The sequence below is a fragment of the Chamaea fasciata genome, unplaced genomic scaffold, assembly GCF_029207755.1.
Source record: "Chamaea fasciata isolate MVZ Bird 193981 ecotype frontalis unplaced genomic scaffold, bChaFas1.0.hap1 SCAF_36, whole genome shotgun sequence".
NCBI classification, from domain to species: Eukaryota; Metazoa; Chordata; class Aves; order Passeriformes; family Sylviidae; genus Chamaea; species Chamaea fasciata.
Genome location: NW_027094121.1, coordinates 840,825 through 866,615, shown reverse-complemented (window position 1 = coordinate 866,615; position 25,791 = coordinate 840,825). Strand labels below are relative to the sequence as shown.

At 49.2% G+C, this 25,791-nt stretch overlaps 1 protein-coding gene across 1 annotated transcript; it reads right to left on the bottom strand.

Moving 5' to 3' along the window:
* Positions 1–23,692: 23,692 nt before the first annotated feature.
* LOC136303522 (forkhead box protein J1-like) lies at positions 23,693–25,309 on the bottom strand. Its single transcript, XM_066207174.1, has 3 exons — positions 24,788–25,309; positions 24,407–24,733; positions 23,693–24,166 (listed from the first exon to the last, which is right to left on the bottom strand). Exons 1-3 carry the CDS (start codon positions 25,307–25,309, stop codon positions 23,693–23,695), a joined length of 1,323 nt encoding a protein of 440 aa, XP_066063271.1.
* Positions 25,310–25,791: the final 482 nt, after the last annotated feature.

The window sequence follows — 25,791 nt, the reverse complement described above, 5'->3', positions numbered from 1 at the left end:
TGGCAGAGCCCATTGGACAGGCTCTGCAGGGCAATGGGCCCTAAAGGCTGCTGAGCCCTGAGCTCTCAAGGCAGGTGGGCCCCATACCTGTCACACGTTGGGGCACAGCGCAGGAGGGTCAGCACAACGTCAGCAGGTTGCTCTTCGGCCAGCCTCAGAAAGTCCAAGCGCATCCTGGCATCCAAAGTGACACAGGCCGCCAGTCTCTGGTGAAGGTCCTTCACCATGGCTGGCACCTGGAGGAGACATGGGGAAGACCTGGAGCGCTGTCCAAGGGAGCAGCTTTCCCCAAGAAGTGCTTCCCCTCCTGCCACACCCTCCTGGCCTCCAAGACTCAGGGTCTCTTTTGTGTTGGTGTTTCTGAAGGCCGCGCACTCAGTCACTGCCATGTCCGTATTTGCTGCGTCATTGATTGCAGCATCCAAGCGCTGAGCCAAATCTGGGCTGACATTGGGCTCTGCCTCGAGCTCAGTCAGCCTGCGGTCAGGCTCAGCTGTTGCACGGCTTCTGGTCATCCTACGCCGAATGGGCACGAGCCTCCGGAACATCTGCAGGAGAGCAAAGGACAGGGAAGAGAGACACGTTCCATGGAGTGCTCCAAGCGCGGAGCTCGGCCGAGCAGTGACAGCAGGCCCAGCCCAGGCGGGGATGGCTGCACGTACCTTCAGTGATCTGCGGAAGCGGCCACGGGTGGGCTTCTTCTCCTGTGTCTGCTCCATGGTTGCATCTGGCAAAGAGCGAGCGTAGCCAGAGCTGAGGGGTTGCAGGAGAGGCCAGAGAAGCCAGCCCTGCTCTCCCCAGGGAGGGACAGCCCCAGGATGCCCCAGGGGATGGAGCACAGCTGCTGCAGGGGCAGCCTCGGCCCCTCTTCCATCCTGTCAGTGGGCGGAATGGGAACGGGGATGGGATGGGGCCAAGCTGTCCGCAGCCATCGGCCTTGTGGCCCGGCTCTGCCACTCACCATCCTGCTGTGGCTGGAACTGCTCCAGCTCTTGAGGGGGTTGTGCTGGAGCATCTCCAGGGCTTGTATTTCTTCTCCCCCAGCAAACTGTGAAGAGGTCGCGAAATCTGCCCGCCATGTCAGCGTCTGGCCTCGAGGGCACCTTCAGACAGATGCCTCTGAGGAAACTAGGGAAAACCCTGCGGCAACAAGTCGTGCAGTTGTGCCTTGAAGGCACCTGCGACAAAGAAGCCTCAGGAAGGCTGCAGGACAGCAAGTCCTGCACACTGGTCTTGAGGGCTCCTGCCACAACGACAGGAGACTCCTTGTGGTGCTTCAGGTCACCAGATCCTGTGGTCTGGCCGCGAGGGCACCGACCGCAGGGTTGGGAGATGCCTCGGGAAAGCTCCGAGTCACCAAGTCCCGCAGTCTGGCCGCGAGGTCAGCTGCAGGAGCAGCGCTTCGGAAAGGCTCCGGGTCGGGCACAAACGAGCGGGCTGTGTGGGAACTCCTCACAGCACCTCTCTGGCGCGTCCTGTCCCGTGGCGTGCTCCGAGCACTGTGGCGTGGCTGCGTTGTTGCCAGCACCTATGTCACCGCGTGTCACAAAGGCTCCTCGGACACCTTGTGCTGTTCCCTGCCACGGTGACCACGCTGCTGCACCGTGTCACAAAGGGCCCATGCACACCCTGCCACCTGCCCCGGCCCTGCCCCCGCTCCACCCAAAGTGGCCCAGGTCCGAAGGAATCCCTCGGCCCAAGTGTCTAAGAGAGCCCAACAGGACCTTGAATGATTTGATGGCTCGAGCCATCGGCAACCGCTGCCCTGCTCTGCGGGCTCAGGGCGGCAGAAGGAGCCCCCAGGGCTGCCGACGCAGCCGCAGCGGGAAGGGCACGGGGCTTGCTGCAGAAGCTGGCACGGCCTCCCTTCTCTCAGCTGATAATTGTCTTCAACCAAAGTCAGGCTTTCACTTCAAAGCCAGCTCAGTGCAGGCAAACCCTTGGGCAGCTAAGATCTCCAAAAGGCTGCTCGATCCAAAATGACCAATTGCTCTTTAATTTCTCTTTTTGGGTCACTGCTGATCCTCTCCTCCTCTTCCCCCTTCCACTCAGCTGAGTTGGCAAAGGCTGGATTAGCCACTTTATCCTTATGGATGAGCATGGCAACTTGTTTTGGTTTGGGAAGACAGGTATTTGCTAGGTAAAAGTTGGAGGTTTTTTTGGTATGGAGAGTGTAAACTTTTTTTTTGCTAAATTATAAATTTACAATTAGAGGTTTTTAGGCAAAGATGTGGGAAATAGGAATAGCAGTTTTTTATTAGTATGTATTACAAAGTAAACAAACAAACCCCCTTCAAATAACTACAGTATTAATAACAAAAGAAAAACAGTATTAAGAACTTTGAGGGCTTTGTTTTACAAAACTTAGGGCAGTTTGGTTTGGGTGTTCTTGCAGGATTTTTAGAGCAGCAAGCTGAAAGAGTGGAAAGTTTCGGGCTGGTAGCTGGGATGGCAGGGTGTCCCGGCAGCGCGGGGCTGCAGGGTCACTCTGCAGCAAGAGGAGCAGCGCTGAAGAAGCCGAAGGCGGGGCAGGGCTGGCTTAACTCCTGCGGGTGGCAGAGAAGGCTCCGGATTCCGGCTGAACTGGCCAGAGTAGATTTTTGAGGACTGGATTTTTTTTGGCTACAGTGAAACTTTTCCAGTTAGCAACAGTTTAGCCGTTTTTTTTCTTTTTTTTTTTGAAGGTCCGGAGGGGGGGGGGAAAAAAAAAAAGGACAGCTTCTAGCTGCTTTAAGCTTTGTTTTTTACTTGCGTGGGGGTTTTTTGTTACTTTGTTTCTGTTTTTGTTTCGGCTAAGTATTTTGAAGTGTTTAACCTTTGGTCTCTTTGGTAACTTATGGGGAAAAAATTCTTTAGAGAAAGAAGGAACAAACCTAACTCCCAACATTATCTACTTTGAATTTTTTTTTATACTAACATATTATATTGAGTTTAAACTGTTAAAATATATATATATATTTATATATATATACATGCAAATATGGATACAGTCACATTGTCATGGGTAGTTTACTTTAAGACAAGGTTTTTTTGAGGTATGCATTGGGGTTTTTTTATTATTTTTTTGCATTATTTGCCAGGTGCAACTTGGTTTCTGAGCGAAGACAATTTCACGGATGGGATTGTTTTTGCTGGAGGCAGGATTAATTTAAACAGTTTTTCTCAGTATACTTTTCATGTGTACTATTGGAACTTTATTTTTTGTTGTTGTTTGCACGGGCTTAGATTGGGCAGGATTTGCTCGGTTGGTGGAACTTTGAGTGTTTACTAGCTATGTGGCTTTTGCTAAATTAATACTTTAGTTTTTGAAAGTTTTTTTACTTAGTGCTTTTAAGTTAGCTTTAAGCAGGTTATTGCACTGTTTAATTTTTTCGGCCACTGGTGCATGATAAGGAATATGGCATACTTACTTAATGCTATGTTTTTTAGCTTAGGTGCTTATAAGACAATTTTTGAAATGGGTTTTATTGTTTGATTTGATTTTTTCAGGGGTGCTGTGTTTTCACAGGACTTGTTTTTTTAGGCTCAGGATGGTGTTTTGGACAGTAGCATGAGGCACAGGGTAGGTTTTTAACTATTTAGTGATGACTTTTCCTGTGGTTAGTACATAGCACCTGCCCTGGCGGGTTTGGAGAAGGCTGATGTAGTTAATTTGTTAGGGTTTTTTATATTTATATTTGGACTACTGCTTACTATACCATAAGGGCTTTACTTGCTTGGCTTGCTTGATTGCAGCACGTGTTTTATAGTTATGGATAACTTGAGAAATGCTGTCTATGGTTAAATTTACTTCTTGGTTTTGGGCTCACTTAGAGGTGGCATTTCTGCTTGGATGATTCGAGGCATTATGGGCTTATTGAGCTAGGAACAACTTTTTTCTGTCTTGCTAATTGAAATTTTGATACTTTTATTTTGGCAGCTTGATTGACTTGCTTATTATTTTGGTGGTTTTTATTAGCTTGATTCTTGGGAACATGGGGATTTACGTGGCGGATTTTTACAGGTAGTTTTTTACGCGAGTGGCAATGTTTTTTTATTCATCAGCAGCCTAGATTTTTTTTTTTTTTAATGTTGCAAGTTGGCCTTTTTCTACTTTTTTAGCCAACTCTACGGAGCATTGGCTACTACTTACGAATTAGTGTAGAGGTAGAGCTTTGGCTACTCTTTGTTTTTAGCAATGTCAAGGGTTAATTGGACAGCTTTGAGTTTAGCAAGCTGACTTGATTTTTTTTTTTTTCCTTTCAGTGGCTTTTGCAACTTGTTGTGTGGGGTTTTATACGGCTGCTTTCTACTTATGGTTCATTTTTACGATGCAACAGGAATCGTCAATGAAAAGGGCGTAGCGTGGTTTTTTTGCCGGCAGTTGGTTGTACGGAGGAGCTTTTTTAGCTTGTGTCACTTGTTCTTGCTTTTCTTTGTCTGTGAGACTAAAGTTGGTTTTTTTTTTTCTTTTCTGGTCAGTTTGTAATTATTTTTAAAATTTATGGGTGATTTGTGTTTTTAATACGGGCGCGCTGTGTGATGAGGGCAGTCTATTTGCTCTATGTGGCGTCGGTGGCATGGTGGGTGGAGGCAAATGAGGATTCGGTACCTTCAAATGTTCACAGAACCATGGAATTCCACGCTGGATGGGTTGGAAGGGACCTTAAATCTCTCATTCCCAAGCCCTGCCATGGGCGGGGACACCTCCCACTGTCCCAGGCTGCTCCAGTCTAGCCTGGGACACTTCCAGGAATCCAGGGGCAGCCACAGCTTCTCTGGGAATTCCATCCCAGCCCTCACCACCCTCCCAGGGAGGGATTTGGGTTATAATATTTGGGTTTGGCTTAGGATACAAAAGCATGTCCAGGACGGGTTAGGTAATTTGGGTTTTTTTCCAAAACAAAAATCCCTTCAGAATTGTGGAATTTTATTCTTCCAGGTTCTAGAATGTGCTGAACTATTTGTATGGATGAAATGAATGAAATTATCCCAGATGAAATAGTTTGCTGCCAGTTAAGAGCCTGCTGCTATAATTATTTATTAAGCATAGATCTCTTTAGATTGGTGATGTGTTTACCAACACCACAGTGCCACATCTACATAAATTATAAATAAATACATCTATATATATATAGTGTAACCCATGATTGAAGTGATGTTGTGCCTGAATCCCTGATATCACCCACCTTTCCCTCTGGAAGGATTTTTAATTTGAGTATTTCAGGGAGAACTTTCCCCTTTCTGTGTGTGTTAGCCATTGAAGAGTTTCCCTGCAGAAAGCTCCAACCTGTGTTGACATTTTGCTTTCCTTTCTTCCCCTGATCCTGCCTGCCCTTGATTCCAGAGGAGAACAATGGGAGGGGAGTGAGTGCTGAGGGTATTTACAGCACAATCATGGCAAACGCTCCCCTCACCACTGAGCCCTTTTCCTTCCCCTGGCAAATCCTCTGGCTCTGCTCCAGCCTCGGGATCCACGAGCCTCTTCCCTGAGGGAATTGTTATCAACCTGGAAAACTCCTGTATTCCAGTGGCACAAGGAGACATCCGAGATCCACCTTCCTGGTGCATTCAGAAGGTGCTGCTGGGGGAGTTACACTGATCTGAACAGCTCCAAAGGTCAGAGATTTCTTTGTAATCAATTCCTTTTCCCAGCCTTCTGAAGTCTAATGATCAGCTTTCCATGTTTGTTGTGGTGGTTGCAGGGTTTGAGGGGCAGCAGAGTAAATTTGATTTAGGGATAAATTGCCATTTCTTCACAAGACTCTGAAAAGGGAGGGGAGGGATGTTAATATTTCATGTGGCTGGGAGAGGAAATGCCTGGCAGTGCCAGGGGAAGAGTCACAGCACCTGGGCTGAACTCACCCAGGTTTTTATGGCAGCAATGATCTCATTGCTCAACATGAAGGGAACAGAAAACAATTCTGCCCCAGGGCAAGAGAAGCCTGGCTCAGGAGGGGCCATCACTGCAGTCACAGAAGGTTTCAGTGAGCTGGAGAAGGCAACAGAAATGGGATGTGTGCTAAAAGAAATGTGAGGGGGTAGAAGGTCAATACCAAAAATCAAACCAAATTAATCCTTCCTTCTTTTGTTTTTGCTGTGTTTCCATCTGTTTCCATCTTTCCATTTGCTGTGTTTCCAAAGCAAGGAAGGGGCAGGAGTTTAGGAGGGGCTGGTTCAGCTCAGCCTTGCTGATAAAGCAATTTGGGTTTTCCCTCATCAATCTGTTTCATTAACTAAAAATGCAGAATTGGAGAAGTTGTTGGATATTTTTGCGTTTTTCTGCAGCTGGCTGCAGGAGACTTTGCTCAGACCGGGGGTTGGGGCTGTCCAGCCTGGAGAAGGGAAAGACCTGGGGAGATTTCATTGGGGCCTTCCAAGACCACAAGGGAGCGTCAAAGAGCTGCAGAGGCACCTTAGACAAGGACCTGGAGTGCCAGGAAAAGGGGGAATGGCTTTAAACTACAGGGGGAGAGATTTAGATGGGATCTTGGGAAGGAATTCCTCCCTGGGAGGGTGGGGAGGGCTGGGCTGGAATTCCCAGAGCAGCTGTGGCTGCCCCTGGATCCCTGGGAGTGTCCAAGGCCAGGTTGGAGCCCCTGGGACAGTGGGAGGTGTCCCTGCCCGTGGCAGGGTGGGGCTTGAAGGTCCTTCCATCCCAAATTCCATGATTCCAACCCAAAGATAACCTGGATTGGAGGCAGCAGTGCCTGGGGGCTAAAGCACCTTCCCAGCTGTTATCAGAACAGGAGTTGCAGACATTTTATCCCTGGGTTTTCTTCATTGTCCCTCAGCTGGGAGGTGATGGGAACGACCAGCAGGAGCTTCCCCAGGCCCTGGGAGTGGGACACTGGGAGTGGGACACTGGGAGTGGGACACTTTGGGAGTGAGACACTGGGAATGGGACACTGGGAGTAGGAGACTGGGAATGGGACTCTTTGGGATACTGTGGGAATGGGACACTTTGGGAATGAGACACTGGGAATGGGACATTTTGGGACAGTTTGGGAAGGGGACTCTTTGGGAGTGGGACGCTTTGGGAGTGGCACTTTTACAACCACTATTGGCTTTGTGGTTTATCCTGAGACAACAGACCCAACCATAAATTGTCACTTCAGGGCCAGCATTTAGTGCCAGCTCAGGGAAATGCAGGGTGGTTGTGGCAGGTATTAAACACCCCCAATAAATCCTGGAGGAGGATCCCAGGGTAACCATGCCTGCTTGCCAAATCTGTTTGCAGAGCGCACAAAAGCAACGAGGAAAACATTGCAACAGCACAAAGGTTTTCTCACAGCTCCACCACAGGCTGCTGCCTCGGCAAAGCTGATTGTTGGTGCTTTTCTTCCAGCCCCAAACTGGGATTGAGCCAGGCCCTGCATCCATTGGGACTGGGATGCTGTGGCTGTAGGATAAACCCCCAGCCAAGCCCCCCAGGGAGCCATTTATCCTGTTTGGAGCCCGTTTATTTTTCCTCCTTCCCCTGAAGATGTGTGTGAGGAGCAGAGATTCAGCCAGGCCCTCTTCCCAGGCCCATGGGATGTGTGTTTCTTTCCCGTTTCCTGGAAGCGCTCGGTGTTTGGGGAAGGTTGCTGGGCCACGAGGAGCTGCTGGACACCATCCACAGCCCCTCTCAGGCATTTTCTGCTGGGTGGGACTCCCTGAAAATCCCTTCAGCTTTGTAGGGAAAGCACTTTTCCTACGGGGCACACAGGGTGTGAGGCTGGCTCTGGGAAAGAAATATTCCCAGGGAAAAAAGGCTGGGAACGTGCTGACGGCAGCACTGCTCTTTCAGGTGTCACTGTAAGAAGCTTCTAAAAAGCTCCATTTCTGCTTGGTGGGCAGAAAGTGCAGGAAAAAGTGCTGGGAATGTGTGGAGTAGGAGCTGAAATGATGTTGGGACAGCTCGGGCTGGAGGCAGGAATGCTCAGCAGGGAAGGAACAGGCAGCCTTAAAAGAAGAGAAAGCTTGAACATGTGAATTCTAGACAAAAGAATTTATACAGAGCTGATGAATTATGACCGATTCGCAGCGTGTTTGGGCTCCTGAAGACACAGATTTGGGGTCCCTGACTGTCAGAGCTGTGCTGTGAATTTTGTGGTGGTGCCATCCCCTCCTCCCCAGCACCCCCAGAGCAGGGCTCAGCTGGGCCTCATCCCACCCCTTATCTCCGGTGCATCTGCTGGCTCCAATTCCCCGCAAGAATCAGATTTGAAGGAGTGACAAAAGCCCTCATCGGTTGTTTCTCCTCTTTTGCTGGGGATGTAAACTCAGAGAAGCCAAGGAAAAGAGCCCAGTGCTTCGCAGGGCTTGGGCAGAGTCCCAGGGGTGAATTCCCAAAGGAATGAGGAGTCTGTTCCCCAGCAGGCTCCATGTTCAGTTGGATCCAGGGAATTCAGCTGGACATCCTGGAGCCAAGGCCTGCCCCAAAGCTTTTCTTGCCGGGCTGAAACATAAGAAGTGTGAGTTCCCAGTTTGCCAGGCAGCTCAAACAAGGCAGCAAACACTCCACTGTAGGCTGGGATGTCCATTCCTCGTGCTGGTGGTCAGGGGTGGGTGGAATTCAGGATTGCCTAAATGGAAGAACTAAAAATAGAAAGAAACCAAGTTGTGAGGGAAAGCTTCTCACAATTTCCACTAAAACAATCCGAGAACTTGCTTTACTCATTTCCTTCTGCTCAAACCAGGTTCTTGTCAATGAATCCTGTTCTTTTTCCTCCTTCTCAAGGAGCATGTGGAGCCCAGGCCCAGCTGTGACTCAGGTGAAAGCACAGCACCATTTTTCCTGCCTCGGGGGAAGAAGGTGAGTCCTGGAGGTCCCCTAAGAAATGACCAAATTTTGCAAGCCAAGGAAGCTGGGATGAATCTTTCCTTGAAACTCTGGGCTGGGAATAATTCCCTTCGCATTTCCTGAGTGGGGATGAGCTGGTTGTGGTGCCAGGAAAGGCCAGGGGAATATCTCAGATACTCACCTGTAGGATTTGTGTTTTATACACTTGGCATTTGTGGGGAACAGCAAGGCGAACACACTCGTTTCCTTCTCTCAGGCCGTGAATAACACTGAGGAAATTGTTTGCACTTGGAAACCACAAGGTGGGGAGCTCAGGGACATCAAAATGCAAAGAATTGTAATCTGTGGGTGAAACTCTGAAATCGAGTGTTGAGCAAGATGCTTCTAAAGGAAACAATATATTTTCAGAATTAGATCACTAGTGATTTTTTTCTGCTGTGCAAAATAATTTCTCATTCACTCTTTGAAGGAAATAAAGAAGAAAATTGCATTTCACCTCCCTCTCCAGCTCCTTACTTTAATGTATACCTAGGCAGAATTTCTTGTCCTCTAATTTGAATTATCAGTTTGTGAAATGGTTTTTTCCTCCCCTCTTCCAGCTTGTTTCCAATTCTTTGCCTATAAGGAAATGATTGTGCTCCCCCTTTCCCACCCTTTTCTCATCCAAATTAGAGCTTTTTGTCATTTTTTTCCCCCATGGTATCACTTTCTTGGGTTACGAAGCAAAGCCTCATGCTCTGAGATAAACCTGGATACGTGGAGATGACTCAGGATTATTGGAATAATTGTGACTTTTCTTTTTGGGTTTTATTTTAAACCATCTCAACCCAATGAGAACATTTAACACAACCATGTCAGCTACAGGGGTAGAATTTAATTGAATTTCCTCAGATTCAAGGCCTGGCAGAGCTGCTGAGAAGGAATTCCACAGAGGGGAGGAATTAATCTAAAAGTGAGGGATCAGGTGTATCAGCAAAGGAATTCAAGTTGAGGAAACAAGGGGAGCACTGAATCAAGTTGTCTGCTTGGGAAATTCTCCAGGCTGCAGCAGAGAGAAGGAAAGAAACCCAGCCCACCTCAGCCAGGTCTTGGAAAGTCTCCAGCAAAGTTCAGGCACTGGAGGGCAGAGGAAATGCCTGAGGAGGAACTTCTGGATGTGCAGAAAACGCTCAGCCCTGGGCGCGGGAGAAGCAGGAGCCTGCCTGGAGCTCTGCCCTTGGGATAAAGAACTGAGGGAGAGAACACAGAGCTCAGAGGGGACAGCAGGAGCCTGCAGTGAGGAGCTGCTGGGCTGTCCCACAGCCCTGGATTTGGGAACAGGATGGTTTCTGTGTCAGCCCTGCCACGTGGGGAGCAGTTCCCTGTCCCATCCATTCTGTGCTCCCAGAGGATGAGGAGCCCTGGTGACAACCAGCTCTCCTCGGCCCTCAGCCAGAGAAGGGAAGCAGAGCCCTTGCCCAGGCTGGGAACTTCCTTCACTCCCAGCCTGGGTGACACCAACCTCCAGCATCTGATTCAGGATCAAAGCTTCCTCCTGCAATTCCAGCCCTTAGCGACGCAATCCTTCATGTCCATCCCGCTGGAAGAAACTGCAGAGTTTGAAGGAGTTTAAATCTTTTCAGAATGCATCTTTTCAAAGGTGAACTACCCAGGAAATGCTTTGCTTCAGTGGCTCTCAGGCAGCTGCAGTTGTTCAGGATTTCCACCAAATAACCTGGAAGATCCTCCAGGAGTTTGTGTATCCTGAGGAAAACAGGCACAACAGGAAAGTTTGTGCATGGAGCCAAGTTCAGGTGTTACCTAGAAATTCAATTCCGGTCCCCAGAGCCCAAAGCTCTGAATTCCCAGGATCAAGGAACCCCAGACTGGTTTGGGTGGGAAGGGACCTTCAAACCATTCACCACACCTTCCACTGGACCAGGCTGCTCCAAGCCCTGTCCAACATGACCTGGAGCATCAAAAAAAAAAAGAAAAAAAAAAAAATTCCTCCTGGAAGTCCTGGCTCAGCTGAGAAGCTGCACATCATTATTGGTGCTCCTGCACTCTCCCAGGGGGTGTTTTTCACTCCATTCCCTGAGCTGGCTGCTGGAGAAGGAGCCTGGCACCAGCTGCCCTCGGGAAAAGCTGTGAATTTTGGGGAGGATGCAGAACAGCATTTAACAGTGTGGGACAGCCATAAACCCACCCTGCTGGTGTGACTCAGCAGAGGCAGGAGCTGTTTGCTTTGGCACAGGAGCTTCCTCAGGCCAGGATCTTTGCTCTCACTGAGATTTGTGGGGCAGAAAAGCTCTGTCAGCCTCTTCCCAGCACTCTGAAGACATCAGACTTGTCTTGGGATGGTGCATAAACGCCCAATAATATTCGAGTGATACAGAGAGGTTTATAATAACCCATTCCTCAGCACACGGAGTGATTCAGAACTGTTTGCATGCCTGTGTGGGACAGATCCTTCATCCTCTGAGGGGAAAACGTGAGATTTTTCCTCCAGAAACTGGATAATGGGGTACTGATGGTGGAGTCAATTTGATCACGTGAAATACAGCTCCTGCTTGGCTGCAGTTTTGAAGCACCTTCCCAAAGACAGCAATAACTCTGAGGAGCTGAACCCCGAGACTCATCCTTGTCTCCTGGGAGTTTTTACTGCCCTCAGTGCTCCCTGCACCTGCACTGCAAGGAGGGCAGGATTTTATGGCCCCTCGAAAGTCCTGTACACAGCTTTTCCTGCATTTACTGCTGCTAAACACAGCCTTTGTGGGATCATATGGCACTTTAAGTGCTCTGATTTACAGAGAGGCAGCAACTCCATCTGTAACAAACATCCTAAAGCTGAGTTTAAGAGCGATCCACTGTATTTATTTGGCACATAAACACTCCCCTGCAAGGCATGTGCCTGAACTCACAGGAACATCACGGGCACAGCAAGGTCACAGCCAAGCTGAAGGTGACAGGGGAGAAAGGCAAATCTTGGGAATTAGCAAATTGAAAACCGTCCTTTTCTCCTGGTAAATATTCCGGATACGTGGCTTAAATTTCTTACTCAGATAAAGAGCCTGGTGGTACACAGAACAAGAAAAAGACAACCCCAGGCTCGGTTTAGCTTTAGCTTTCCAAAGTTATCCGTTTTATCTGTGGACAGAAATTGTTTCTCTGGAATTAGGAAACTCCAGGTGGCTCTGTGAGGTCAATTATTTTTGAGCTCCCTCAAGTGGCACTGAAACCTTGGGGTTTGTCACAGAAATCCTTGAGTTTCTTACAAAAAATCCTCGAGTTTGTCATAGAAATCCTCGAGTTTGTCATAGAGATCCTGGAGTTTGTCATAAAAATCCTCGAGTTTGTCATAGAAATCCTCAAGTTTTTTACAAAAATCCTCAGGTTTGTCAAAGAAATCTTGGAGTTTGCAACAGAAATCCTCGAGTTTGTCACTGCAATCCTCAACTTTGTCACAGAAACCCTCGAGTTTTGTACAAAACCCCTCGAGTTTGTCACTGAAATCCTTGAGCTGGTCCCTGAAACTTCCCAATTTGTTGCACAACTCCTTTCCTAACGAAGCCCTGTCATTCGAGCCTGTGTTTTTCACAGCAGCTGTAGCGAACGGAGATGCCCGGGTTTCCAGGAATCGAAACCACTTCAGAGCAGTTGAAGGCGATCCATTTAATAACACAGTTCTCTTCTGACAGATCTCTGAAAAGACACGGATCAAGGGAAATGAAGCGTTTTATGTCCAAGAGGAGTTTGCAGCTGATTCCCAACATGATACCTGCGTGTTGTGAGAAGTTGTTTTGACTTTTTTTTCTTTTTCTGTGGTTCCTTCTCAAATTCATACCTGAGTTGCTGGAAAGTGAACGTGTTGTTCAACATCTCAGGTAAAACTCAGCCCTTTGCTTTCTACACCTTGAAGAGGTAAATAAATCCTCTGGCTTCAGTCCAGAAGTTTTTTAACGTGGTTTTGCCTCGTTAAAAGCACATTTTATTTAAGAAGAACATCTTTTAATCAGAAAGCAATTGATGGGCACACAGGATTCAGGTCGTTTTTGGTGCAAGGAGATGAAATTTGATAGCAGACTGGAGCTTTTCACAGTAAAAAAAAAAAAAAGGTAGGTTTTTCAAGGGTTTGAATAATATGGCAAGAACCTTTTGGAGCAAAGAGCTCAAGAACAAAATGACTTTGGAGAAGAGAAAACTTCCAGTGTTTGAAGGAGCTACAGGGAAACCGGAGTGGGAGTGTTCATCAGGGACTGCAAGGACAGGAGGGAATTCATTTCCACTGTGTAAAAAATGAGCTCCACTCTCTTTTCAAATGTTTATGAGTTGAATAAAAATTAAAGACAGACAATTAGGAGACATAAGAGCAAACGTTTCAGCTGGGGTGCCTCACCAGAAAGCAACGCCCTTCTCTTTTCAATGGCTGTGTTTTTAAGGATTGCTGTTTGCATATTCAATAGATATTAAAACTTTTTGTTTGCTTGTTTAAAGTTTTGCTAATTATCTTATTTGATCGATTTGTTTGTGGGCGTTTTTCTTGTGTTTGGTAACGTGGGTTTTGGCTGGTTTTATTTTGATAAAGAAACTAGAAATCCAGCAGCTTTTATGTAGGGTGATGACCTCTCCCTCATAATTGTTGGCTTGGTCAGTCTCAGATGTCACAAAGAAAAAAATGAATTTTTCTACTATTCACACTATGTCCCAATCAGAAAATACACTCATCACCTTTCTAAACATTGACATTTATCTTTACATTGACACTTCTGAGAGGAATGACAGGTTTGTCTTTACAAACAAACTCTGGGTCTGCTGGTGGATAAAACCAGCACTGAGAGAGAAAAGAAACAATGGGAAGGATCCCACTGATTGATGAATGGAAAAGAAGATGTTTGCCTTCACAAACAAACGGTGGGTTTGCTGATAAATGAAAATGGATGTTGAAAGATGAAAGAAACAATGGGGAAACCCCATAAATTCCATAAAAATTCAAAGTTTAAAGGGGGTTGTACGTTAAGGAGGAATTTTGGGTATTGGGCACTCCGGGAAGTATGTAACTCTCAAGCACCTCAGGCAACAGGGGAAGAGAGGGAAACGGGGCCAGGAAATTGGGATAAATAGGAGGCTGCGTCCTCCAAAATTTCACAGACCTCAGGGGAAATGCCCCAAGGCCTCTCCCTTTATTCTTTTATTATTAATTATCATTTATAAAGTAAAAGCACTCCTCTGGCTCCTTTTCGCACATAAACCTGTGTCGTTTGCGGGTTAATTTTCCTAGCACTGACATTCACGCTTACACTGACACTGACATATTTTTAATATTTATTTCACGTTCCTATTTCCCAGAGTTCCCCCCCCCGCCCTCAGGCCTCAGTCCGGCGTTGCCGTGGCAACGGGGGGTCACGTGCCGGGCGGGTGACGTGCCGGGCGGGTGACGTGCCGGGCGGGTGACGTGCCGGGCGGGTGACGTGCCGGGCGGGTCACGTGCCGGGCGGGTCACGTGCCGGGGCTCACGCGCGGCGGGCGCGATGGCGGACGAGGAGCAGCGGGCGCTGCTCGGCGCTGAGGGCGGCGATGGCGGCGGCTCCCCGGGCCCTCCCCGCGCTGCCCGCCGCCTGCGATCCCCGCCGCCTCCCGCACCGCCTGCTCGTGCTGGCCCTCATGCGCTTCCTCGGCTTCGGTGCGGGCGGCGCGCGGGGGATCCGTGTGGGGGCCGTGTGAGGGGGGGGCGGGTGTGGGAGGCGGCGCGGAGCCCTGAGCCGTCCCCTTCTCCCCGCAGGCAGCTGCTACGACAACCCGGCCGCTCTGCAAACGCAGGTTCAGCGGGTGAGTCGCTCTCGGGGCGGGGCTTTAAAACAACAGGAGGAGTGATTCTTTCCGTGGGTGTGGGCGAACGGGACAGGGGGGGAGGCTTCCAACTAGGAGAGATGGGATTTTGGGAAGGAATTCCTGGCTGGGAGGGAAACAAAAAAAAAAACAAACCCCCAAAAACAAACAAAAACCCCAACAACAACAAAAAAACAAACCAGTATTTACCTTCCACATAAGGAAAAAAAAAAAAAAAAATTCTTTCCTTTTTTCTTCAGTTTCTTCTAATCTGACCTCATCTCCTGGTTCCCATGCAGGGAGTGGTGGAGGCCCCAGCCCTGAAAGTGTTTCACAATCCTGTGGATGTGCTGGGTTAACAGCTGGGCTGATGCTCCTGGAGGTCTTTTCCAACTTTAGGGATTCTGGGGTGATTCTAAAAGGACAAAGAACTGGTGGTTCCAAAGGGTTTCAGCTCCTCTGGCTGTAACCCAAGCAGATTCCACAGGAGATGTGCATGGCCAGGTCAGCCTGGTGGGATTTCCTTCCCCATCCAAGGGGAAACTGGTTCCTATGTGCAGTCACAGTCATTTACATCTTAGTATCTTTGGGAATGTTGTTCCCAGTGGAAGCAGGGAGAGGTAAAATCCCTTGTGGCCTTCCCAAGTCTCTGGGATCCATTCCTCGTGCTGGTGGTCAGGGGTGGGTGGAATTCAGGATTTGCCCAAATGGAAGAACTAAAAATAGAAAGAAACCAAGTTGTGAGGGAAAGCTTCTCACAATTTCCACTAAAACAATCCGAGAACTTGCTTTACTCATTTCCTTCTGCTCAAACCAGGTTCTTGTCAATGAATCCTGTTCTTTTTCCTCCTTCTCAAGGAGCATGTGGAGCCCAGGCCCAGCTGTGACTCAGGTGAAAGCACAGCACCATTTTTCCTGCCTCGGGGGAAGAAGGTGAGTCCTGGAGGTCCCCTAAGAAATGACCAAATTTTGCAAGCCAAGGAAGCTGGGATGAATCTTTCCTTGAAACTCTGGGCTGGGAATAATTCCCTTCGCATTTCCTGAGTGGGGATGAGCTGGTTGTGGTGCCAGGAAAGGCCAGGGGAATATCTCAGATACTCACCTGTAGGATTTGTGTTTTATACACTTGGCATTTGTGGGGAACAGCAAGGCGAACACACTCGTTTCCTTCTCTCAGGCCGTGAATAACACTGAGGAAATTGTTTGCACTTGGAAACCACAAGGTGGGGAGCTCAGGGACATCAAAATGCAAAGAATTGTAATCTGTGGGTGAAACTCTGAAATCGAGTGTTGAGCAAGATGCTTCTAAAGGAAACAGTATATTTTCAGAATTAGATCACTAGGGATTTTTTTTTTCTGCTGTGCAAAATAATTTCTCATTCACTCTTTGAAGGAAATAAGTTGCAGTAATTACTGCAATAATTACAATTTTCCACATAATGTCCGTAATAACTCTTAGTCTATCTCTTCGTAGTTCTGAGTGAGCTTCAGCTTCAGTTCGTTATCACCTGGTGTGATCTTCCAGATTCCTTCTGGGGCTTTCTTCACTCGGGAGTGATGGATCCAGGCTTTCTGTTCTTTGATCTTGATTGCAGTGAAGGTAGTAAGAAGCACCTGGAATGGTCCTTCTCACTGTGGTTCCAAGGTCTTTTCTGCAAAAGACTTAACATATACATACTGGCTTATCTAATTCTCGGTTTTGAGCTTCGGCCACGTATTTCTCAATTTCTCGAAGTTGTTTATTTAGGGCCTTTATATACTCATGTAGGGTTTCTTCCCCTACTTGCATGGGTGTTGTTCTTTTTTGAACTGCATATGGCCTTCTATACAGTATTTCAAAAGGGCTTAGTTTCTTTTTTTGCCCTTGGTTTTGTTCGAATTTGCAATAGTGCCAATGGGAAAGCCTGGGGCCAGGGCAAATTTACTCCTTGCCCCAATCTCACAATTTGTTGTTTAATCAAGTGGTTCGTTTTTTCCACTTGACCACTAGATTGAGGGTGGTATGGGGTATGCAATTCACAATCTATTCCCAGGTGATTACTTATTTGCTGCACAGTTTTTGAAATAAAGTGTGGCCCTCTATCTGAGGATATGGTGGCTGGAACTCTAAACTTCGGTATTATTTCTTGTAACAGTGCTTGTTTACCTTTCGGGCCTTAGCTGTCCGGCCAGAAAAGGCTTCTGGCCATCCTGAGAAGGTATCAGTTAACACCAATAGGTAACAATGTCCTCCCTTCCTGGGCAGCTCTGTAAAGTCAATTTGCCATTGTTGCCCAGGTCCACAGCCTTTCCCAATTTGTCCCACTTTAGGCTTTGGAGTATTTTTGAGATTAGTTGGGAGGCTGTTGGGGGTTGGGTTTGTTCCTTCTTTCTCTGGGGAATTTTTTCCCCACGGGTTGCCAAGGGGACCGGGTGTTGGATACTTGAGAGTGCTTGGCTGAAACAAAGAGATGGACAAAAGGTGGAAGGGGGAGATAACGCAGGTAAAAGACACAGCTTGAGGCAGCTGCGTGCTTTTCTGCTTCCGGCGTTCGGGAGACGCGTGTCGGCCGCTCCTCGAGGATCTCAGCCGCCGCAAAGCACGCCGAGGAGAAGCTGGGCGCTTTCTGCCTTGCCTTCGAGCTTCTTCGGCGCTGCTCCTCTTGCTGCAGCGTGACCCTGCACTCCCTGCGCTGCCGGAACATCCTGCCCCTGCCTGCCGGGACACCCTGCCATCCCAGCTACCAGCCCGGGACTTTTCCACTGTTCCAGCTTGGTGCTCTGAGGATCCTGCAGGGACACCGAAACCAAACTGCCCTGGGTTTTGTGAAACAAAGCCCTCAAGGTTCTTGGTACTGTTGTCGTTTGTCATTAATGCTGTAGTTGTTTGGTGGGGGGGGAGTTTTTTTTTGTGTTTGTTTGCTTTGTATTACATACTAGTAAAGAACTGCTATTCCTATTTCCCAAATCTTTGCCAAAGAGCCTCTGATTGTAATTTTACCTAGCAGATACCTGTCTTCCTAAACCAAGACAGAGGCAAAGGCTACACTGACGAGTTACTTGTATCACTGTGCCCTGCAATTTCCTGGCCATGATCTTTTCTTTGAAATGGTTAGACAGGGCATCCATTCGCCAGTGTGTTTTCTCATGCTCCGTCTGTACTAATGCCCACAACAAATAGGAGGGTACTACAAGTTTCCCTTCTTCTGTTACAGCCCATCCCTCCTGGTTATAACTTGCCTTTTCTGCCTTAATGAGTTTTTTATCCTCTTTATTGTATATTGGCTTACCCTCAATAGAAATTTTTCCATCTGGAATTAATGCTGCTTCAATTGTCTCATTAGGTATCTCACTTTTTGCTGCTTCTTTTGCCTCTCTATCTGCCAGCATGATCCCCGCTTCCAATTCCGAGCTCACCTTCTGGTGTGCCTTGATATGCATGATGACTTCCTTCTCAGGTAGTTGTACTGCCTCCAACAGTCTCAATATTTCTTGTGCGTGTTTAATATTCTTCTTTTGTGAGTTTAGCAGTCCTCTCTTTCTCCAAGTGGCTCCGTGGGCATGCACAACTCCAAATGCATACCTTGAGTCTCTCTGCTTGAGGTAACTGCATACTCAGCATGCTTTTTCCTACTGTTGACATAGCTGCTCCCATCAGTAAAGCAGGTCTGGGCATTTTCAAGTGGGCTATCTTTCAGATCCGGGCGACTGGAGTAGGTGGTGTCAATGATCTCCAGGCAATCATGGATCGCTGGTTCTCCCATGCTTCCGCTGAGGAAGGAAGCTGGGTTCACAATGTTAGTTACCACAATCTCAGCATCATCCTGTTCCACCAGTATAGCTTGGTGCTTCAGGAATTTCTGTGGGGAGAGCCAATGCCCCCCTTTCACTTCCAGGACTGTACACACTTTGTGAGACACTAGCACCGTCGTCTTCTGGCCCAGGGTGAACTTGCGTGCCTCTTGGATGTTCACTGCCACTGCTGCAACAGCTCTGAGGCACCCTGGCCACCCCTTAGCTGCCGTATCCAGCTGCTTAGAGAAGTAGGCAACTACCCTTCAATACGGGCCCAGGTTTTGTGCTAGTATCCCTAAAGCGATCCTTTGCTTCTCGTGAGAAAACAAAAAGAATGGCCTACTTACATCTGGAAGTCCCAAGGCTGGTGCTGACATGAGGGCTTTCTTTAGCTGGTCGAAGGCTCGAGCCGCTTCTTTGGTCCACTGAAGATCTCTGCTTCCTTCCGTGATCAAGGCATACAGAGGTTTAACAAGTAATCCGTAATTATAAATCCACAGTCTGCACCATCCTGTGATGCCTGAGAAGGTTCTCAGTTCTTTCACTGTCTGAGGCTTTGGGGTCTGGCATATTGCCTCTTTGCGATCTTGCCCTAAGGTTCTCCGTCCAGCACTCACTTCATAGCCCAGGTAAATTACTGTTTGTCTCACCATTTGGGCTTTCTTCTGGGACACCCGATACCCCTGCAGGCCCAAGAAGTTGAGGAGGCTTACCGTCCAGTCCACACATGTTTCCTGGGTCTGGGTGGCTATTAGGAGGTTATCCACATACTGGAGCAACTGTCCTTCTCCTGGTGGAGGTTCCCAAGACTCCAAATCTTTTGCAAGCTGTTCCCCAAATATGGTGGGGGAGTTTTTGTACTTTTGAGGCAAACACACCATGTGAGCTGAGTTTTTCATCTAGTTTTGGGGTTCTCCCACTCAAATGCAAAGATTTTCTGGCCGACTTCATGGAGAGGGAGGCAAAAGAAAGCATCTTTCAAATCTAAAACAGTAAACCAGGTTAGTTCAGGGATTAAACGAGTTAAAAAGGTGTAAGGGTTAGCAGCTACTGGATACGAGTCTTCAGTTATCTTATTAACAGCCTTTAAGTCTTGTACTAGCTTGTATGATCTCTTAGGCTTCTTCACTGGCAAGAGAGGAGTGTTAAAATCAGACTGACACTCTTTTAGTAGTCTTATCTTCAAATGTTTTCAATAATTGGACTAATCCCTTCTCTGTCTTCCTTCTTTAGGGGCTATTGTTTAACTTTTACTGGCTGCCTTCTTTCTTTAAGTTTGACCTATACGGATAGTGCATTCTTTGCCCTGCTTGGTATGTCAGAAGCCCACACCCCAGGAAACACTTGATTTATTATTTTTTTGAAATTCTCTTCTTCATTGGCAACTTCAATTTCTTTGGTTATCATCATTAAGCTTAACAGTTCTACATATTGTTGATCTTTTACCTCCAAAATAATTTTCCAATTCTTAAATACTATTTTTGTCTCCAGCTGCTCTAGCACATCTCTGCCCAAAAGTGCAGATGGAGCTTTAGGCATATATGAAAATCAATGAATTCTTCATTGTTTTTCAATTTATACTTCAATGGTTTGCAAAAAAAATAAGCTTTTTCAGATTGGCCAGTTGCTCCTTTTACCATAACATAGTCGTTGTTTACAGGTATTAGGGCCTTATTCAGCACTGAAAATGTTGCCCCTGTGTCTATTAAGAATTGTCTTTTTTTTTTTTTTTTAATGCTTTTTGATCTTATTCTAATTCTTAAGTTTCACCTGGTATTATTCTGGTACAAAAATATGCTGGCCACACTCAACTTTAGGAATTTGTACTGGTTTCTTTAAGATCTTTGAAATTTCGTTTTCCAGCAACTCAAATATTTTACTGCTGCGCGGGCTTATGGTTCCACTCTTAGGTACTAGCCACTTGTACCCTTATCGGACCCACGAGCCTTGACAGACTGCACCACGAAGCACAGTCCACTGCTTACAGTAGCAGCCCCTCCTTGGGCAGGGGAACTCTTTTGAACCAGCTTCCCAATTCTTGTGCCTCCTATTCCTGGGCATATATCAAAATCAACACAAGAGAGAAAAAACAACAAAACGAAACAAAAACCAGTTTGTTGACTTTAAAAAGGAAAAAGTTAGCTGTACTTTCAGCTGTTGAGGAAAGAATTATGGTTAAAAAGCAAAAAAGGAAAAATCAAAACAAGGCTCGAGGCATAAAAAGCAAAACAGATGTTTTCAAACTAAGGCTCGAAGCATTACCTGTTGAGACAAGAACTTATGGTTAAGAAAAGGATAAACGTCTTTTTATTAAAGCAAACAAACAAAAAGCAAAAACAGACAAACGAAAACTTTTCCAATCAGTCAGGCACAGTTTTAGGCTCGCAAAGGAAGCAGCCAAGGTGGGGGGGAGATCCTCTATGACTGAATACATTCTTAAAATCCTACAGACTTCGGCCGGGACACAGCACAGACCCTCCTGCAGGAAAGGGGGGGCGGGGCTCGATCCCACACTCCCCCTTTGCTCTTCTGCAGTTGCAGCCGAGGACTACAGCACTTTGAAGATATTATCACACACTCTGGCAGTTGCAAACTTCCACTTGCCAAAAATCCCTCAGCGTTTTACAAAGAGCTGGGAAACACAGCCTTAGGCTGTGAGTTCAGCCTGTTGTCTGACTACCAAGGTGACACTAAGTACCCTTGATCACCAGCTATGTCAGGCATAGATAGAAAGAGAGGGGAAAAAACCTCCTTGCCTGTTTTGTTCCTTTTTTTTTTCCTTTTTTTTTTTTTTTTTTCTCTACAAACCGTTTATTCACTCACGGGGCTTTTCTACTGAACAACAAACTAATTGAAGTCACACTATCAGTTAAACGATCAAAACTAGCACACAGCCTTCCCGTGAGACGCCACAGCCTTCCCAAATCCCTTCTCCTTCTCAGACAGAGGTATCTCTCCGCCAATGAGCGGGGGTTTTAAAATCTCTTCCATGTTGCAGAATTTCCAAAAACACAGAGATTAGAGATCAGTAGCAGATTCCAAAATTACACAAACAGAAACAACTGCTCTACAAGCTTTCACAAACCGCAGCACAAACGGTACAAAATTGATTCACAATCACAAAACCTCGGGATCGCCAAGCAGACACAGATCTGCCCGCAATACACACACACACATCCGGTGTGCGGGCCCACGACTCAAAACGGGACCCTTTGCATCTCAAAACTCAGGCTAGCCCCTCAGATTATGCATTACCAAGGTGCACCTTTAAACTACAAGCCGAAACCGGAGCTAGTACTGCTTTAGAACCAACAAGACCCTAGACCGGCGGCTCTGCTGCCGCCGTTGCTGCCCCGCCACTCGGGATGCAGCCACCAACTGCCAGGTTCTTTACCTGGAAACAAAACAACCATCTACGATACTCCGCGGAGTTTTTCCAAAACTCATTCAGGCCTCTGCTTTGCATAAGATGTCTCTTATGACTTACAAGCTGCCTCTATTCAAAGGTACCTGTCTTCAGTATTTGTTCTTTACTTTATTTTTTAAACATACCTTTTTGTCCGTAGTTCCAGCAGGCTCTGGTCTGTCTCCGGGGGCGTCAGGGGGTCGCAGGAGCCTTCTACCCAGAAAATCCTGGGGGGCGCCCAGAAGGGTCCTAGACCCCGATGGCCCCCTTGGCGAGAGAGAGCAGGCTCCTGCCTGGCTCGCCATAATGAATTATTAAAAAAATATGAATATCGCCCTAATGCCGATACTCAACTATGACGGACAAAAGACTCTCTAAGAGTTTAAAGTTAGAAAGTGTATGTTTAATTACGATGCCAGGCAGCCTGCGGGATAGCTCCCAAACACACGCGCGCTCACAGAAGATCACAGGGTCTTTTTATCTACAGAAGTATTGAATACCCAAAACACAAATGTATATTCATGACTTTAGTACATCCCATTCCCCGCTTCGTATGGTAATTAGCCAAAAGCTATTAAGCGTGCGTGGTTTGTTCTTTGAAATGGGTCGGTGGTCTTTTTTATGGGGCGGGGTCTCAAAATGATGAAGTAAGTGAGTCTTCTTTGCTTTGACTTTTTAACCTTTTAGTGTTGCGTGACAACTGAATCCTGTTTTCCCAGGAGTATTTGATTTATGAATTCATTGTCCTTCTTGAAGCCTATTGATTAGTCAGAATACACAAACATAAGTTGACAGGCCCCATGATTTATCAGTTCCTTAAATCCAGCTTCTGCTTATCAAAAGGGAAGTCTGTCTGTCTTACTTCAGCAATATCTGGTTCAACTAAAATCTTTAATTCTTCAAAATGAATGTTTCAGGAATGGAGCTGGAGCACCGGGAGAGGCTGAGGGATGTGAAGGGGCTCAGGAGGGACCTCCGTGGTCTCTACAGCTCCCTGACAGGAGGGGCAGCCAGGTGAGGGTCAGGCTCTGCTCTCAGGTGACATGGTGAGGCAGAAAGGCTCCCAGAGGAGGTTTAGGTTGGATCTGAGGGAAAATTCCTCCTGGAAAAGGCAGTCTTGGCCCAGGCTGCCCAGAGCAGGGGGACTCCCCATCCCTGGGGGGGTTTCACAGCTGTGTGGATGTGGCACTTGGGGACGTGGCCAGGGGTGACCACAGCCTTTTCCAACCTCAGCCATCCCCTGATCCCTTTGGGACCAAACACCAAAAACTCCGGGTTAAATTGTGCCTCCCCACCCCGGGGGGCTTTCCTTGGCCTCTCCCCCCAGCCTGCATCCTGCCTGCCCTGCTCTTCCCTCCCTGGAATCCTCCCCCTTTTCCTCTCCCCAGGTGCCGGACGGAGCCCCCCCCTTCCCCCCGGCAGGACTCTGGGGTGAGTGGTGACCCCCCCCGGACACTCCCTGACCCCCGTGTCCCCATCCCTGCACCCCAGACCCCCCCTCACCTCAAACCTCACTCCCCCCATCCCTCCCCTCGCTCGCCAGGGCAGCGGAGAACGTGGGGGCGGGCGGGATTTGGGGGGGCCGAGCTGGGAGGGGTGGGGGACAGGGCAGGGGGGCGCCGGGGAGGTGAGGGGGGCAGAGCAGGGGGGCATTGAGGGGGTCAGGAGGGGCCTGGGGCGGGCAGGGGGCGCTGGGAGGTATGGGGGGGGGCACTGGGGGGCTGGGCACAGCGGGGACGGGGGAGGCACAGCGGGGACAGGGGGGCACTGCCCGTGTCCCCCCATCCTGTTCAGGTCCTGTCTCCCCCCCACCCCCCGGGTCCCACCCAGGAGGGGAAGCAGCATCTTATCTTATCTTATCTTATCTTATCTTATCTTATCTTATCCTATCCTATCCTATCCTATCCTATCCTATCCTATCCTATCCTATCTAATGTAGTCTAATCGCCCATCTCTACGAAAGATTTAAAGGGGTTGACCACAAAGTCCATGACATCCATGTTGGGCAGCGAGGCCTGGATGTTTTCAGCCCCTTGCTCCAGGAGGCTGCAGCTGGGGAGGAGATTCTCCGGTGTCTCCTCGTTCCAGGCAACCTCCAGGAAAGCCGTGGCCGTCAGGTTTTCATCCAAGCCCGGCGTGGTGAGGCCGGGCTCGGCGGGGATTTGCTGCTGCTCTTGCTCCCCTGCCGGGCACAGGGGCAACACTTCAGCCAGGGTGGAAGGTGGCAGCTCCAGGTTGTTGAGAGCGAGGAAATCTTGCTCCAGGGAGGGGCTGAGCAGAGCCTCCCAGTCAATGCTGCCCATCAGTGTGGTCAGCTCGTGCGGCTCCTCGGGGTCGCCCGGGGCATCGCTGGGCAGGCAAGAAGCCTCGGCCACCAGGGCTGTGGGGCAGGGCTCTGGGAACTGCTCCGGGAACTGTTCTGGGAACTGCTCCGGGACCTGCTCTGGGAACTGCTCCGGGAACTGTTCCGGGACCTGCTCTGGGAACTGTTCTGGAAACTGCTCCGGGAACTGTTCTGGGAACTGCTCCGTGACCTGCTCTGGGAACTGCTCCGGGAACTGTTCTGGGAACTGTTCTGGAAACTGCTCCGGGACCTGCTGCGGGAGCTGCTGCGGGAACTGCTCCGGGACCTGCTGTGGGAACTGCTCTGGGACCTGCTGCCCCTCCTCGTTCCCCATGGGATCGCTGTAGAGGTTGCTCCCAAACTCCTCGAACTCTTGGAGCGGCTGCTGCAGCTCCGCGCCCACCTCGAGGCTGCCATGGGCCAGGCTGGGCGCACGCTGAGCTGCTGGCTGGGCTCGCTTGCTGGAGGCTGGCGGGATTTGCTCTGGAAACGCCCCGCGGCCCTCGGAGCTGCTGCTCTTGGGCCACTTGGTGTATTGAGGGTGAAACTTCCAATAGGCGCCTCTGCCCGGCTCCCCCTTGTCCCAGGGAACTTTGACGAAGCGCTTGTTGACGCACAGGTTGTTCCGGATGGCGCTCTAGATGCAAAAGAGAACAAACCCCAGGGTTGAAGTCCTGCCAAAGGCTCCTACCTGCCAGCTGGGATGAGCGCGGCAGAAGTAGCTGAAGTTGTCGCGGATCCACTTGCTGATGGCGGCCAGGGTGAGCTTGGGCTTCCCGCTGGCTTCCACGGCCATGCAGATGAGGGTGGCGTAGGAATAGGGCGGCCTGACGTGCGGGTTGGTTTTGTAGTCGACGTCCTCGGCGGCCGGAGGGGACCTGGGCACGGTCTGGGGCAGGGACGCAGTCACCTCGCCTGCGCTGGAGGCGGAGGAAGATGACGCGGCCGTGCTGGGAATGTCGAGGAAGTCGCAGAGCTCCTCGGAGGTCAGGGGAAAACCCGGGCTCTGGAAGTCCACCAGGCTCACCAGGTTCTCCCAGATGCTGCAGCGATCATTGGGATCCTCGGAGATGGGAGGCAGGCCGAGGTCGGCGCCCGTGAGATTGACCAGCCACAGCATGTTGGGCTCCTCGCGGCGCTGCTGCTGCTGCTGCTGCTCCTGGCTGGAGCTGGATTGCTCCTGAGCCTCGAGCACAGGGCTGGGGGTCGCCATGGCCTCGGCACTGGGCAGGGCTCACGTGGAGGCAGAAAATGCACAGGGCAGATGCTGCAGGGAGAAGAGGCAGAGGGTTGAGGTTCAGCGAGAAGCAGCACCCGGACAGCGCCGGGTGTCCCCGGTGCCGCTGGGTGACACGCGTCCCCGGGGCGCTGGGGGCGGGAGCCGCAACGTCCGCCCCGGGGGGGAGCTTTAGCAGCCTCGAGCCTCGGGGAAATTCCCTCGAAGCCTCGCGTCCCCGGGCCCCCCAAAGCCAACCCCGCCCAGTGCCCGGCGAGGTTTTGGCCGCAGAAAGAACGAAAGAAAATCAACATCCCCTCCCCGCCCTCAAACAACACGAATCCAGTCCTGCCCTCCCACCAAGCAAGGCGGTTTCTCACACCTGCCACGGGTCAGGACGGCACCTCAGAGTCCGACACCTCCACCCTACGGACCCTAAACCACTCGTCCATCCCCTCCCGCCCCATCCTATCCCATCC

Excerpts from the sequence above, each read along its gene's own strand:
- LOC136303522 (XM_066207174.1), bottom strand. The coding sequence starts at position 25,309 with ATGGCGACCCCCAGCCCTGTGCTCGAGGCTCAGGAGCAATCCAGCTCC. Across the intron at positions 24,734-24,787 it reads GCGCTCATCCCAGCTGGCAG|AGCGCCATCCGGAACAACCT; the intron begins GTAGGAGCCTTT and ends TTTTGCATCTAG. Across the intron at positions 24,167-24,406 it reads GGAACGAGGAGGGGCAGCAG|TTCCCGGAGCAGTTCCCAGA; the intron begins GTCCCAGAGCAG and ends TTCCCAGAACAG.